The sequence below is a fragment of the Natator depressus genome, chromosome 3, assembly GCF_965152275.1.
Source record: "Natator depressus isolate rNatDep1 chromosome 3, rNatDep2.hap1, whole genome shotgun sequence".
Classification (NCBI taxonomy): domain Eukaryota; kingdom Metazoa; phylum Chordata; order Testudines; family Cheloniidae; genus Natator; species Natator depressus.
The window spans coordinates 66554576-66567495 of NC_134236.1; the positions used below are offsets into that span (position 1 = coordinate 66554576).

Here is a 12920-nt window from a genome sequence, read left to right on the forward strand (position 1 = left end):
ACTGGTGTCATAGAAGCATTATCTGAAAAAGTGAAGCACATGCAAGATTGTAGTAATATGCACAACAGGCCCTGTTCAGTATAAGGGCTTGTCTACATGGGAAAACTTACCAGCAGAACTATACCACTAACTCCCCATGTGGACACTCTTATTAAGAGTGTTCATGTGGTATAACTGTAGCAGTATACTTGAATTGGTAAAGTTCTGGTGGTAACTTTCCCCGAGAGCCAAGCCTTAAGCATAGTTTGGTAGAAAAAACATCAGGAGGTGTATGTAATTCTGCTTTTATTTTACCAGAAACTGACATTATATTAAACATTTATTTATAGTTATAGTGTAAGGATTTATAATCTGAATGCTGCCCTGGAATGTGTAACACAGGATACGTATACACTGTATACCACTGGTGGCAGCTATATGTATACTACTTGCCGCCATATGCTGCAGTTAAAAGCACACTGCATCCACACTGCAGCATGTAGCCATAGATATCAGTGAAATGCTCTGGTAGAGGAGAGGTAGTGGGGAAAGGCTTCAGCAGCTTCCTGCTGCCAGAGCCTTTCACTGCACTCAGGAATAGTTTTGCTGTGGGGGAGGGAGTGGAGAGGCAAAGGCTGAACCTTTCCCTCTCCCCCACCCCAAGCCCTAGCCTTTCCCCATTGCCAGAGTCTTTTCCTGAGGCAAGGAACGGCTCTAGCAGGGGGAAAGGCAAAGCCTCTCCACTGTCAGAGCTTTTCCCTGCAGCAGGGAATGACTCCAGCAGCAGACAGCTTGCACAGCCTTTCCCTGCTGCCTCCTCACGGTCAGAATTCTTCCCCACTGGAGGAGTTAAAAACAACAGTGTAGACAGGCAGAGACAGCTCAGGCAAGTAGAGTGGGTAGAGTATGTATTCACATACATACACACACTCTTCAGATGTCTTTACTTGTCTAAGCCAGGCCTCACCAGCTACACTGTTATTTACACCCACGCTAGGGGGGCTATGCGGATATGTACTCTACATGCTGCCAAAAGAAGCATGCGGCATACATGTATCCAGAGAGGAATTAGACAACCCCTAAGTAGCAAAGCTTCTAAGTAGTAGCCTCCACTCATCTTGTGACTATGTGGCTTAGTGAAGAAAATTGGTAAGTAAATTGGTTGAGGTGAAAGTCCAAGACCATCTTTAAAAAACTTGGGGTGAGACCTGGTAGAAAACTTTGTCCTTATTTAAAAAACAAAACAAAAACAAAATAAAAAAAACATGTAGGAGGCCCTACTCTGAGGGCCTGCAGTTCCCCCATCCTCCTGGCCAACATGGTAGCCATAAGGACTGAGTGAAGAGCATAACTCAGTTTACCCTCTGGAAAAACAAACAACTTTATGATTGGTTTCAGATGGAACAGCAATAGCGTGAGTGTACTCCTTGCACCCACCCTCCCCGTTTATTTCCTGTTAATTGGTTCAGAGCAGGAATGACTGAACTAAGAAATACTGAGTGTTGTTTTCAGAAGCAAGTCTTTCCCTTTGTCTGTGGTGGAGGTGGTACAGCACCTTGGTCTGAAGCACATAGTTTTCTTGACTCAGCTGTAAAAGCTCTTTATCATGTTGCATTTTCATTTCTACCACCTTATTCTCCATTTCCTTCTCTTTCTGTGAAAATGAGTCTTTTAGCTGCTGAATTAAATCATGTGCCGCTTTCAACGTTTCCTCTGCTTCCTTGACTCTTTTTAGCAAATAAAGCTCTCTCTCACTGTTTTTGACAGGGAAAAGCGAGGAATCCTGGTGAAGAAACATTACCAGAGAAACACTGCATTGAGATCATTGATCATTTCCATTTCATTTCAATAAGATGTATTCAAGATTTAAGGTTAGCCAATACTACATCATCTTTCTGTGACCTATTTCACTGAGCACTCTGAAGATATAAAAAGAGTGTTAATACAGTTAAGCAAGATTAAGTGCCCAATATCAGCAGATATCGGGGTGCAGGAGAAAAGAGTTGGGAAGGATCTTCACAGGTAAAACATACAATAAAAGTTACAAAATTATTGTCTTTAGGTTTTGGGTTTTTTTTAAAGCAAGTCATGTTAAAATGTCATTTAAAAATAATATTTATACTATGGTTCTGGTAAAAAATGGCACCAACTTCAAAGAGCTTTTCCTTGTATGTGTGACAAATCCTATAATCTTACTTTAGAGATAAAAATGAATTTCTAACTACTTTTACTCTCCTTAGCACTAAAGAGCTAATACTGCTAAGAGCGAATCAGTTCGATTCTACTTACCTATTCTGTAACTGTTGCTCTTCAAATGATTGCACATGCCCATTCCATGTGAGGCATGTGTGCCAAGTGCACTGAAGCCAGGGATTTTTTTCCCTAGTGGTATCCATTGAGGTAGTGCCTGTGCCTGCATGTACTCCTGGCCCAGGATACAAAACTTGGAGCCACTCTGGCCCTTTTCAGTTCCTTTGCATTTGAATCCATAACAAGGTAGACTCTGAAGCAGAGGGAAAGGAGGGTGGGGTTTTGGAATGGACATCTCGAAAAAACAGAACAGATAAGTCACTGTTTTTCCTTCAGGTTTTTGCACATGTCCATTCCATGCTAGGTGACTCCCAAGCAGTTTGAAATGGAGGCAGAGCTCAGATTCTACCTGAAAAGGGACTGTAGAACTGCCTTTCCAAAGCTGGTATCATCCCTAGAAGCTGCAGCAATAGCATAATACTTGGTAAAGGAACGTGCATGTGTCAGAAATTGGGATGTTTTCCCAAAATGCTGTTGAAGTCGCTTGAACTCCTGAGGAATATGCAGAAATCTTTGAAGGAGCAGTGGTCTCAGCAATCTCATAACACACTGATATGCATGATGTGCTCTAATTTGAAATTCTTTTCAAGGAAACTGCCAGCTCCTTAATTCTGTCCGCAAAGGAGACAAACAGCTGAGGGATGCACAGAATGGCTTAGTTCTGTTGAAGCAGCAGGCAAGGGCTCTATGCATGCCTAAAGTGTGGAGCCTCTATTCATCTTGTGACTATGTGGCTCAGTGAAGAAAATTGGTAAGTAAATTGTTTGGTTGAGGTGAAAGTCCAAGATCATCTTTAAAAAACTTGGGGTGAGGCCTCGTAGTGACTTTTATTTTTTAAATTAAGGACAAAGTAGAAGGCCCTACTCTGAGGGCCTGCAGACCCCCCAATCTCCTGGCCAACATGGTAGCCACAAGAAAAGCCACTTTGACTGAAAGTGATGTAATCAGGAGAATGCAACCAGTGACTCACAAGGTGGGCCATTAGAAGTAATACTAGGTTCAAGTCCCAGGACACAGGCAGTGAGAAGGAACTAAAGGGGAATCAGAGTGTCTCCACCCTATATACTCTTGGCTGGGATTACAAATAGATGCAAGGCACACAAGCAGCCCTCATCGGTACTGCTATGTGAAAAATCTCTCTTTCCAGTTCACTGGGTGTGCCCACACTTAGTGTGGAATGGATATGTGCAATCACTTGAATTGACAGTTATTCCCAAGGAAGAGTGAACATAAATTTCAGATCCTACGCAAAACTGCAGTACTGGCTATATATATATATAAATAAAAATATATAAAAAATAGAAGGTTTACTTGTAAACTGAACAAAGTTAATACGGAAATCACCAAGATGAAAACATGAAGCCCCACAATGACATTTTTAGTCACTTTTCAGAAAATAAATGCACTTTAAATTTATTTTTGCCAATATTTTAAAAGTATTTGTTTGTTGTGGCTCTAAGTCTAGCTTCCCATACGCTCATTGGAAGCTGCCTCATCCTCCCAGTATGCATAGAGGTGCCAGGGAAGAAGGAAGAGCAGCACTCTGACAGGTAGTGCAACATCCTATGCTCTTCTCTTTGCTTTCAAGATTTCCTTTGGGCTCTTATGAGCCTTTATTCACCTTGAAAAGGTTGCTGAATAGAAGGTTCAAAAAAATGGTAGCGACCACACACAGCTACCTGAGCTGCCTTACTCCATGTCTTGCTTACAGAAAAGCAGGAAGAATCCAGAGATAAATACCAATAAATGCATAAAATTTCTTGTAAGGCAAAAATAAATAAATAAATCTTGCTTTCTTATTAGCTGCCCACTGCCTGCCTGAATAAAAGAGGCGAAAAACTCTTTGCCGTGTTAGCCAAGTCATTCTTCTGTTGACATACTATTATATGCTCAAGCACAATATGCAGTACTAATACAAAGACAGACAAATACAGGTACTAACTTACATGCTAAGTATAATAGTTTTATTTGAAAGCTTTATTTAAATTAAACCTGTTTGGTACTGAAATATTAATGTTTAGAAATTAGATAATGTATAACATTTTCACAACAACATTGACATAAAACTACCAAAACAGACTGATCTGGGAACCTAAAGTGGCAATATGACTTTAGCAATATCTTTCAGAAGAACATCAACATCTGATTAAAGCAAACTCTTAATGCCAAGTTTCAGCATTTATTGATCCTGTTATAAAAGGTATTACAAAAAGCTTTAACAAAACTGATATGCAAATTCTTCATCACGGGTGTTCCAGTTTTGAGCAGTAATAACTTAAAATACAACACTTACTTTTTGAGTCTGCACACAAGAATCCATTTCCTTAATCTGCAGTCCAAGGGCATTAATGACTGACTGGCCAGACGTAACCATATTGCTGACCTTTTTAGAAGCTGATTCATTTATTGCAGATCTTATTATCCTAGTAGTAAATAACGTTTCTTCATTTTGAGAGGAAAAAGCAGAACAGAACAAAATTCAGTGAGTGACAGACTGTGAAGGCACTGTGCTATAAAACCAATGAAAAATGTTTATTTTCTACTTGTTAACAACACATAGTGTATGTATATGCTCTCAAAAAGTCAAGTATATTCATATGATCCACCAGTGCTAAGCCTCAAGCTTCTGGCTCACAATTCAAGCACTCCTTAGTTAAGCTTTTCAGTTAATTCAAGACCATCCACAACAAATTATGTGCAATGTTACTGGAGATGGAGTAGCCATCATTTCCTTTATAAAATTTTTATTTATACTTAAAGAACAATGAGAAGTATAACGTAATAACCAGAATGCCCTGCAGACCAAAAGACCAGGATAATTATCCATTAATTGGACAGCAAATAAGCTAGCTCAGGTTTCAGAGTAGCAGCCGTGTTAGTCTGTATTCGCAAAAAGAAAAGGAGTACTTGTGGCACCTTAGAGACTAACCAATTTATTTGAGCATAAGCTTTCGTGAGCTACAGCTCACTTCATCGGATGTTTTGTGAACTTTCTTTAAAAAGAACCAAGCAACCCACATATATGTGAAGATACTACATAATACTAGTCACAGCAGAAACACCACCAACCTTAGAAATAGACCCTGTAGCAAAACAACCCCCCTCCCCCCACACACACACACACACACACAGTTTAATTGAGAAACTCAGCATCTATTCGTAACAGCCAACATGACATTGGTGTATGCAGTGCTGGTGTAGCCATGTTGGTCCCCGGATATTAGAGAGACAAGCTGAGTGAGGAACTCTCTCTCATTACATCTCTGTGTGGGCTCAAAAGCTTGTCTCTCTCACCAACAGAAGTTGGCCCAATAAAAGATATCATCTCACCCACCTTGCCTTTCTAACTTGACATTGGGACAAACAGTGAAATTCATCCTAGGGTATAAATTCAACAATTTATAGCTCGGCAGCCTAGAACATGGGGGTTTTCTGTAACTACTGAAATACTAGAGACTACATACACTCCTGCCAAAAAAAAACCTGAGCTGATGACAGGAGTTTCTACATATAGTGCAGGAAAATATATTGGTAAGTGACCATATTGCAAATCAGATGCCTTTTGCTCTTCTGAAGAGCTGGTCTCTTTCAGGTTTTAGCTCTGCTACTGTTGGTTGTGAAATAGTTGTTTGCTTCTAGGACTACCTGAGGTATTTTTCCTGGGAATTTTAAGGAAGATAAATATACCTTTCCTTACCAACCACCTCTGTCACCATTTTATCCAGAAGCTCCCTAAACCTCGTCCTCTCAAAATAAGGGAACACAGACACGAGCTGTTTTACCCTACAGTGCGCTCCATGTGCTTCCTGGAGACCACATTAGTTGCTATCGAATGTGCCGAGAATGTGAGAGCATCCACAGAGTGGATGCCTGTAGTGCCTCAGAAATAACAAATAGTGCCCACAAGATGCCAGAACTGATCAGGAATTTTACAAAGTTCAAATGAACCAAATCCTGAAATTCTGTCTTTATTTGTAGTTCAGTCTCTGCTGTACAAGCCACTTGGAAGCAGAGAATTCTGGAGGAGGTTTTTTCTTAGTGGGCAACCTCAATGTCATATTAATGGGCATTAAGGAAAAAACTAATTCTGGAAATAAATGGGAAATAAAAGCAAATGTTTCTTTGTATTTTCTAACAAGTGCCAAAATGCACAACTGAGGATAAAGATAAAATGCTTATAAAGAACAGGACAGGCCACACTGAAAGAGGTTACAATATCACTCCAACAAGTTGAACTATCCAAAGGGATTTTAACAGAAATGGAGATTTTTTTAGTTGGAGAATACTTATAGTTTCTACTCTAGTAAGTATAAACAGACATACATGTGTTTTTGAAGGCAAAATTATTTTCTATTCAATTGGTCAGCAATAGTTAAATAAATGTAGTGGAGGAGCACGGGCTTTGAATAATTACATATGACTAGAGTAAAAGGCTGGTCAAAAAATGTTTTTTCCTCCCTATGGAAAATTTTGAATTTTTATAAGGAAATTGAAAATGTGTTAGTTTTTTTTTTTTTTATAAAAAAGGTTTTTTTAATGAAAAAACAATGGTTTTTGAAGACAGCAGGCACTTTCCTTAAAAGTTTGAATGTCGTCAAAATCGACGGAAGATTTGACTAGCCCAGTAAAGGAAGGTTTGAAATCCACATGTAAAATATGCTACAAAAAAAAAAAGATTACATTTCTACAATGAGTTCTGGGTAGGCCTATTCAAGCATAAACTGATTACATTTATTTTTCTTATTTCACTTTCGGACTGACTATGATATCCATGAGTCCGTGATATCAAAATACATCGATTTGTTCAATGCAGTAAATATCATACAATCTGACTGCAATATGAAAATATGACATCTAGGCCCACCCCTCAGGAACATGCAGGAATCCTGGGAATCTCACATGGATTTATTCTTTCAGGAAAAATTAACACTGCTATAAGACTCATCTTTAAGAAGTGGAAAAAGTATGTCACATAAAATCTAACACTATTTTGTGCGTGTAACATCAAAACCAAAAGCCCTCTGGATTAAACAAAAATTAACCTCTGAACTCTTCATTTAAGATAAAATTATGTGTATAAAACTATCAGTTTACCTTTTTGCCTTGCTTTATCTGGAGGTGATTTGGCTTTCAAACTTGGCTTTTTGAGAGCTTCTTTTGATGCTCTCTTTTCAGTAGTTGTGGAAAGTTGTTTTAAGGGTGAAGTAGGTTTACCATATCCAGAACTCCTAACCAATATATGAGGTCCAATGGGAGATTTCTTCTTATGTAAAGGAGCTGTACTTCTAGTGCTCTTGTGCATTATTTGCTTATTAATCACTGAATCCAATCCCTTGTTCCTCCAGGAGCTGGACTGATGAGCCTGTGTAGAATAAGTATAGTTTGTAACAACCACATTAGACTATAATAAAATCCGAAGGTAACTTCAGTTCTATTCCTGTTTATTTAAATATAATTCTAGTAACAGAATACTGGGCCAGTTACAAGAGTTATACTTAAATAAACAGGAATAAAATTCCTGATGGAGCTGAAAATGAATAATCCAAACCCAAACAAATGAAAAATGTGTAATTCTATAAAAATCTCCAGTGCTTTTAAGGTAGTGAAAAGAAGACATCACACCGAGTAGGGAAAACTGCCTATTAGGTGGAATGGACAACAGGGTAGAGATGAAAAAGACCTATTAGGTCGTCTTGGAAATTGGCATTCAGCTTTGGAGTCATGACCCTAATCAGTAGATAGCAATAATGTTTTCTTGGGAATCCCCAAATTATGGATAGACATTTCTAGCAAATATGTTTGTAAAAACAATCTTCAAAATGTGATTTAAAATTATTTTTTTAAACAGATAAAAGATAGCTAAATATGGCTTACCTTATTAATTTTGCTGTCCTGATGCAACAATGCAGAATCTTGTATTTTTTGTCTCAAAAGGTCAAGCTGCTCTTTATCAATCTGGTCTTCTTTATCAGTCCCTTTTTGATGACTATCTTCACTACTTTCTTTTGCAGTTGCCTGGAGAAAAACACTCTCTTCTTCTTTACTATGTTTATCAAACAAAAAATCTAAACTTTGCTTCTCCAGAACTGCATCATTTTTGTGTTCTTTAATTGGCAAATGACTGACAAATTCAGCTGCTCTGCTGTCTGTTAGTTTCACCGGACTAAAAAAGAAAAAGAAAAGTGCATTTAACAAGACTTGCAATTTGCTTACAATTTTTTTCTGAAATTGACACACAAATGCAATGTTATTTCCATTGCCAGGTCAAAAGACTGTTCATTTTTGAAATAGCTACTTGCAATACTTCTAAACTCTGTTTACTAATGGAGTAAGTCTACTGGAAATAGATCTTATTTTCAAAAGTGGCCAGACCAACTCAGAATACATATTCACTTTACAGATCAGCACAAAGTACACCCTGTAGTACTAAATTATCTAGCACAATAAAAATCTAGATTCCTAGCTCAAAAATGAACCTAGTTATTCAGAAAGATGATTTTCACAAATAATTCATGGACATTAAGATGTTAAAACATGCATTTTCTAAAACAAATACCTTACAAGCTCCAGATCAAAGCCTCTTGCATGAGATGAATCTGCTCTAATGGGTTTCATTAATTCCTCTACAGTGAGCAAATCTAAGGAGTGGAATACATTATTAATTTTAAGTATAATATTTAATACACAGTAATAAACTAGTTATTTTTAAAAAAATTATTACAATTCTGAGTGGGTGATAGATTTAGAAAACATATTTTATCAAATGCTATAACTTAGTATTTGGCAAAAATATCATGTAGCTTTCTGAAACATGCCCCTTACTGATTTAACTTGGCATCAAATAGATTCCAAGATACCTACCATATAAAATAATACACTGATGTTGCAAAACAAACAAACAAAAAAACAAAAAAACCCCACACTTGTCTCAACCATAAAAGTAATTTCTAACACAAAAGTGTCAGAATCACTAATTTTGAGTGGTTTTTTTGTGTGTGTGTCTTGTTTTTACAAGCACCCTCATTATCCAGAAACTACATACAATCTCTCAGGTGTTATTCAGCTATTTTAAGTTAGGCACAGGTATTCCAAATGGTATAATTCTGCCTGATTATTGCATAAAATATTTATTGGCATTTTTAACTTAAGTCACTAACTATGTTTTAAGTGCTGTATTGAACACATTGATAAGGATAATACAAAACCAGTAATAAAGGAAAGCTCTGTTAACTTGAACCCCATTAAAAAGCAAAACAAAAAGAGATACTGAGTTAAATTCTGCCAAACAGTAGTGTGTAATTCTCCAAAATCTCCAGTGCTTCTAAGGTAGTGAAAAGAAATCACAGACAGCAAATAGAGATGGAAAAGACATACTAGATCATCTCGGAAAATGGTGTAAATTAGGAATAACTCTCCTCAATTCTTTGGTGTAACTAAGAGCAGAACTTAGCCTGTTAATGTTTGTCACACAGAAAAAGCGGGTAGAGAAGATCTTGTTTCTAAGCTTTAAAAAAGGCGTTACAAATACAAAAGCAAATTAAAATCTTTTCTTAAAATAGAAATTTATGTAGTACGAATCTTTGTAGGCCAGATCCTATCCACCTGTAGTAAAACCCATGGGAGAGAGCTGTTGGGGAAGGAGGTCTTTGCAAAGATTGGCTCCTGTCGATTTCCCTATATTGTCCCATTCAAGTCTGAATCTGTGTTGGGTAAGGTAATCAGAGCTGTCGAAGAACATGACAGATCTCCTGGGATCTGCAGGAGGCCATCCACATGGAGATCCTTTACCTCTGCATCAGCTCTGGCCCCCATCAGCTCTTCCTTGGCAATACAATGCTATTGGAGAACTCCGTTCGCCCTGGATGCCTTTAGGATACCAGAAGGGTGCTTAATGGAAAGATAACTGTATCAGACTATATTATCCTTGCTGGGAATGTGCAACCTGCCTTCTCATTCCTATCACCTGTGTAGTCTTCCCCCTCTCTACCACTGTAGATTGTGATCTGGTGTAGCACTCTCTAAGAGTTTGAGTAGAAGAGAAGAGACAGTGCCACTGATGTGGCTGATCCCTCATCTTGTGGGAGTAGAGATTCACATGCTGAAGATCCACTCCGTGGTTGGATTTCAGGGAGAAGATCTAGAGTCAAATTTTCAAAAGTGCCTAAGTGATTCAGGAGCTTAAGTCCCATTTTCTAAAAGCACTTAGAAGCTCAAGTCTCACTGAAAGTCAGTAAGACAGACTTAGGAGAAAAGCTGGTCAGAAAAATTCCAACAAAATATTCTTGTCATAATTTTCTGATACATGGAAATCAAAATATTTCAAGGCAGCAGTTTGAATCTGACAAACTTCTGATGGAACCCAGGAAGGTTCCCTGTCATCTCATCCCTGGATTGTCCGCAGATGGGGCTTGCGGGTAGGATAAAGTGGAGCTGGGACCCTGGTAGACCCAGCTCAGCCAGGAGCCTCAGAGCTGTCACTCCCAGGGTTGCAGCTTCAACCCACCAAGTATGTTAGAAAGGACCCAAGGCTTCCCAGGTCCCAGCAGTTCACCATATGGGCTGCAATGAAGCCAGGGACCCTGGAAACCACAGACTGAAATTGACATGATTTTTGTTAGATCCATAACTGCCCTTCAGTGAATAGCAGCCCTGAAGCTGACCAGACTTTTGTCAAGTTAAAAGGTCTGGTCAGTTTCACCGCTGTTATTCAGTGATGGACAGCAGTGAAACTTTTCAGAGTAACAGCCGTGTTAGTCTGTATTCGCAAAAAGAAAAGGAGTACTTGTGGCACCTTAGAGACTAACCAATTTATTTGAGCATAAGCTTTCGTGAGCTACAGCAAGCTCACCAAAGCTTATGCTCAAATAAATTGGTTAGTCTCTAAGGTGCCACAAGTACTCCTTGTCTTTTAGCAGTGAAACTGATAAGAATCACGTCAATTTCACTCTGCAACTGCCAAGGCCTCATTGGTCTCCAGCTTCCCTGCAGCCTGCCAAAGAGGCACCCAGGAATCCTGGGAGCATGTTTTGGTGTTTCCAAAATGAAATGTTGCAGGATTTCAGTTCTGTGAAAATTATGGAGAACAACTTTTTGTCCTGAGTCAGGATTAAAAAAATTCCGAAAACTCTAAAGTTTTCACAGAACTGAAATTAGATTTCCCAGCCAGCTCTACTTAGGAGCCTAAGGCCTGGTCTACACTACGGGGTTAGGTCAAATTTAGCCACGTTAGGTCAATTTAAAAATGACTGAGTCCACACAACCAACCCTGTTCCGTCGACCTAGAGGGCTCTTAAAATCGACTTCTGTACTCCTCCCCGACGAGGGGAGTAGCGCTAAAATCGACCTTGCTGGGTTGAATTTGGGGTACTGCGGATACAAATCGACAGTATTGGCCTCCAGGAGCTATCCCAGAGTGCTCCACTGTGACCGCTCTGTACAGCACTTTGAACTCTGATGCACTAGCCAGGTACACAGGAAAAGCCCCAGGAACTTTTGAATTTCATTTCCTGTTTGGTCAGCATGGCGAACTCAGAAGCACTCAGCAGGACAGGTGACCATGCAGTCCCCCTATCATCTCCATCCCTGAGGTTATCGCAGATTAGAAGGCGAAAAAACCGCACTCACGATGACGTGTTTTCCGAGCTCATGCAGCCCTCCCGCACTGATAGGGCAAAGCTTAATGCATGGAGGCATTCAGTGGTAGAGGCCAGGAAAGAATTAAGTGTGTGTGAAGCATGGGAGAAGGATGCGATGCTGAGGCTAATGGGGGACCAAACGGACATGATGAAGCGTCTGTTGGGGGAGCCAACAGACATGATGAAGCATCTGTTGCAGCTGCAGGAAAGCCAACAAGAGCGCAGATCCCGCTGCATCCATGTACAACCGCCTCCCCTCCTCCCCATGTTCCATAGCCTCCTCACCCAGATGCCCAAGAACGCGGCGGGGCAGAGGTTCTGGGCACCCAGCCACTCCACTCCAGAGGATGGCCCAAGCAACAGAGGGCTGTCATTCAAAACAGTCTGATTTTTAGTGTGGCTAAAATAAGCCATGTGGCCTTGTCCTTCCCTCCTCCCTCACCCCACTTGGGTTACCTTGTCCGTTATCTCTCTCTTTTTTTTTTTAATTAAGAAAGAATGCATGGTTTCAAAATAATAGTTACTTTATTTCGAAGGGGGGGGGGGGGAGTGTGGTTGGCTTACAGGGAATTAAAATTAACAAAGGAGGCGGGTTTGCATCAAGGAGGAACACACACAACTGTCACACCAAAGCCTGGCAAGTCATGAAACTGGTTTTCAAAGCCTCTCTGATGCGCAGCGCGCCTTGCTGTGCTTTTCTAATCGCTCTGTTGTCTGGCTGCTCAAAATCGGACGCCAGGAGATTTGCTTCAACCTCCCACCCCACCATAAATGTCTCCCCCTTACTCTCACAGATATTATGGAGCACACAGCAAGCAGCAATAACAATGGGAATGTTCGTTACACTGAGGTCTGACCTAGTCAGCAAACAGCACCAGCGAGCTTTTAAAAGTCCAAAGGCACATTCTACCACCATTCTACACTTGCTCAGCCTATGGTTGAACTGCTCCTTACTACTGTCCAGGCTTCATGAGCCATGGGAACAAGGGGTAGGCT

General features: G+C 39.8%; 1 protein-coding gene across 4 annotated transcripts in view; it reads right to left on the minus strand.

Annotated features, from left to right (window-relative positions):
* CEP162 (centrosomal protein 162) overlaps positions 1-12920 on the minus strand; it is a 95099-nt gene that overhangs the window by 49601 nt on the left and 32578 nt on the right. For all 4 annotated transcript variants that reach the window (XM_074948048.1, XM_074948050.1, XM_074948049.1 and 1 more), the window contains exons 11-15: positions 8846-8927; positions 8164-8452; positions 7384-7651; positions 4583-4731; positions 1535-1762 (exon numbers count right to left, since the gene is read on the minus strand). In XM_074948048.1, the coding sequence (XP_074804149.1) occupies positions 1535-1762; positions 4583-4731; positions 7384-7651; positions 8164-8452; positions 8846-8927 (1016 nt within the window). The remainder of the gene's footprint in view (positions 1-1534; positions 1763-4582; positions 4732-7383; positions 7652-8163; positions 8453-8845; positions 8928-12920) is intronic.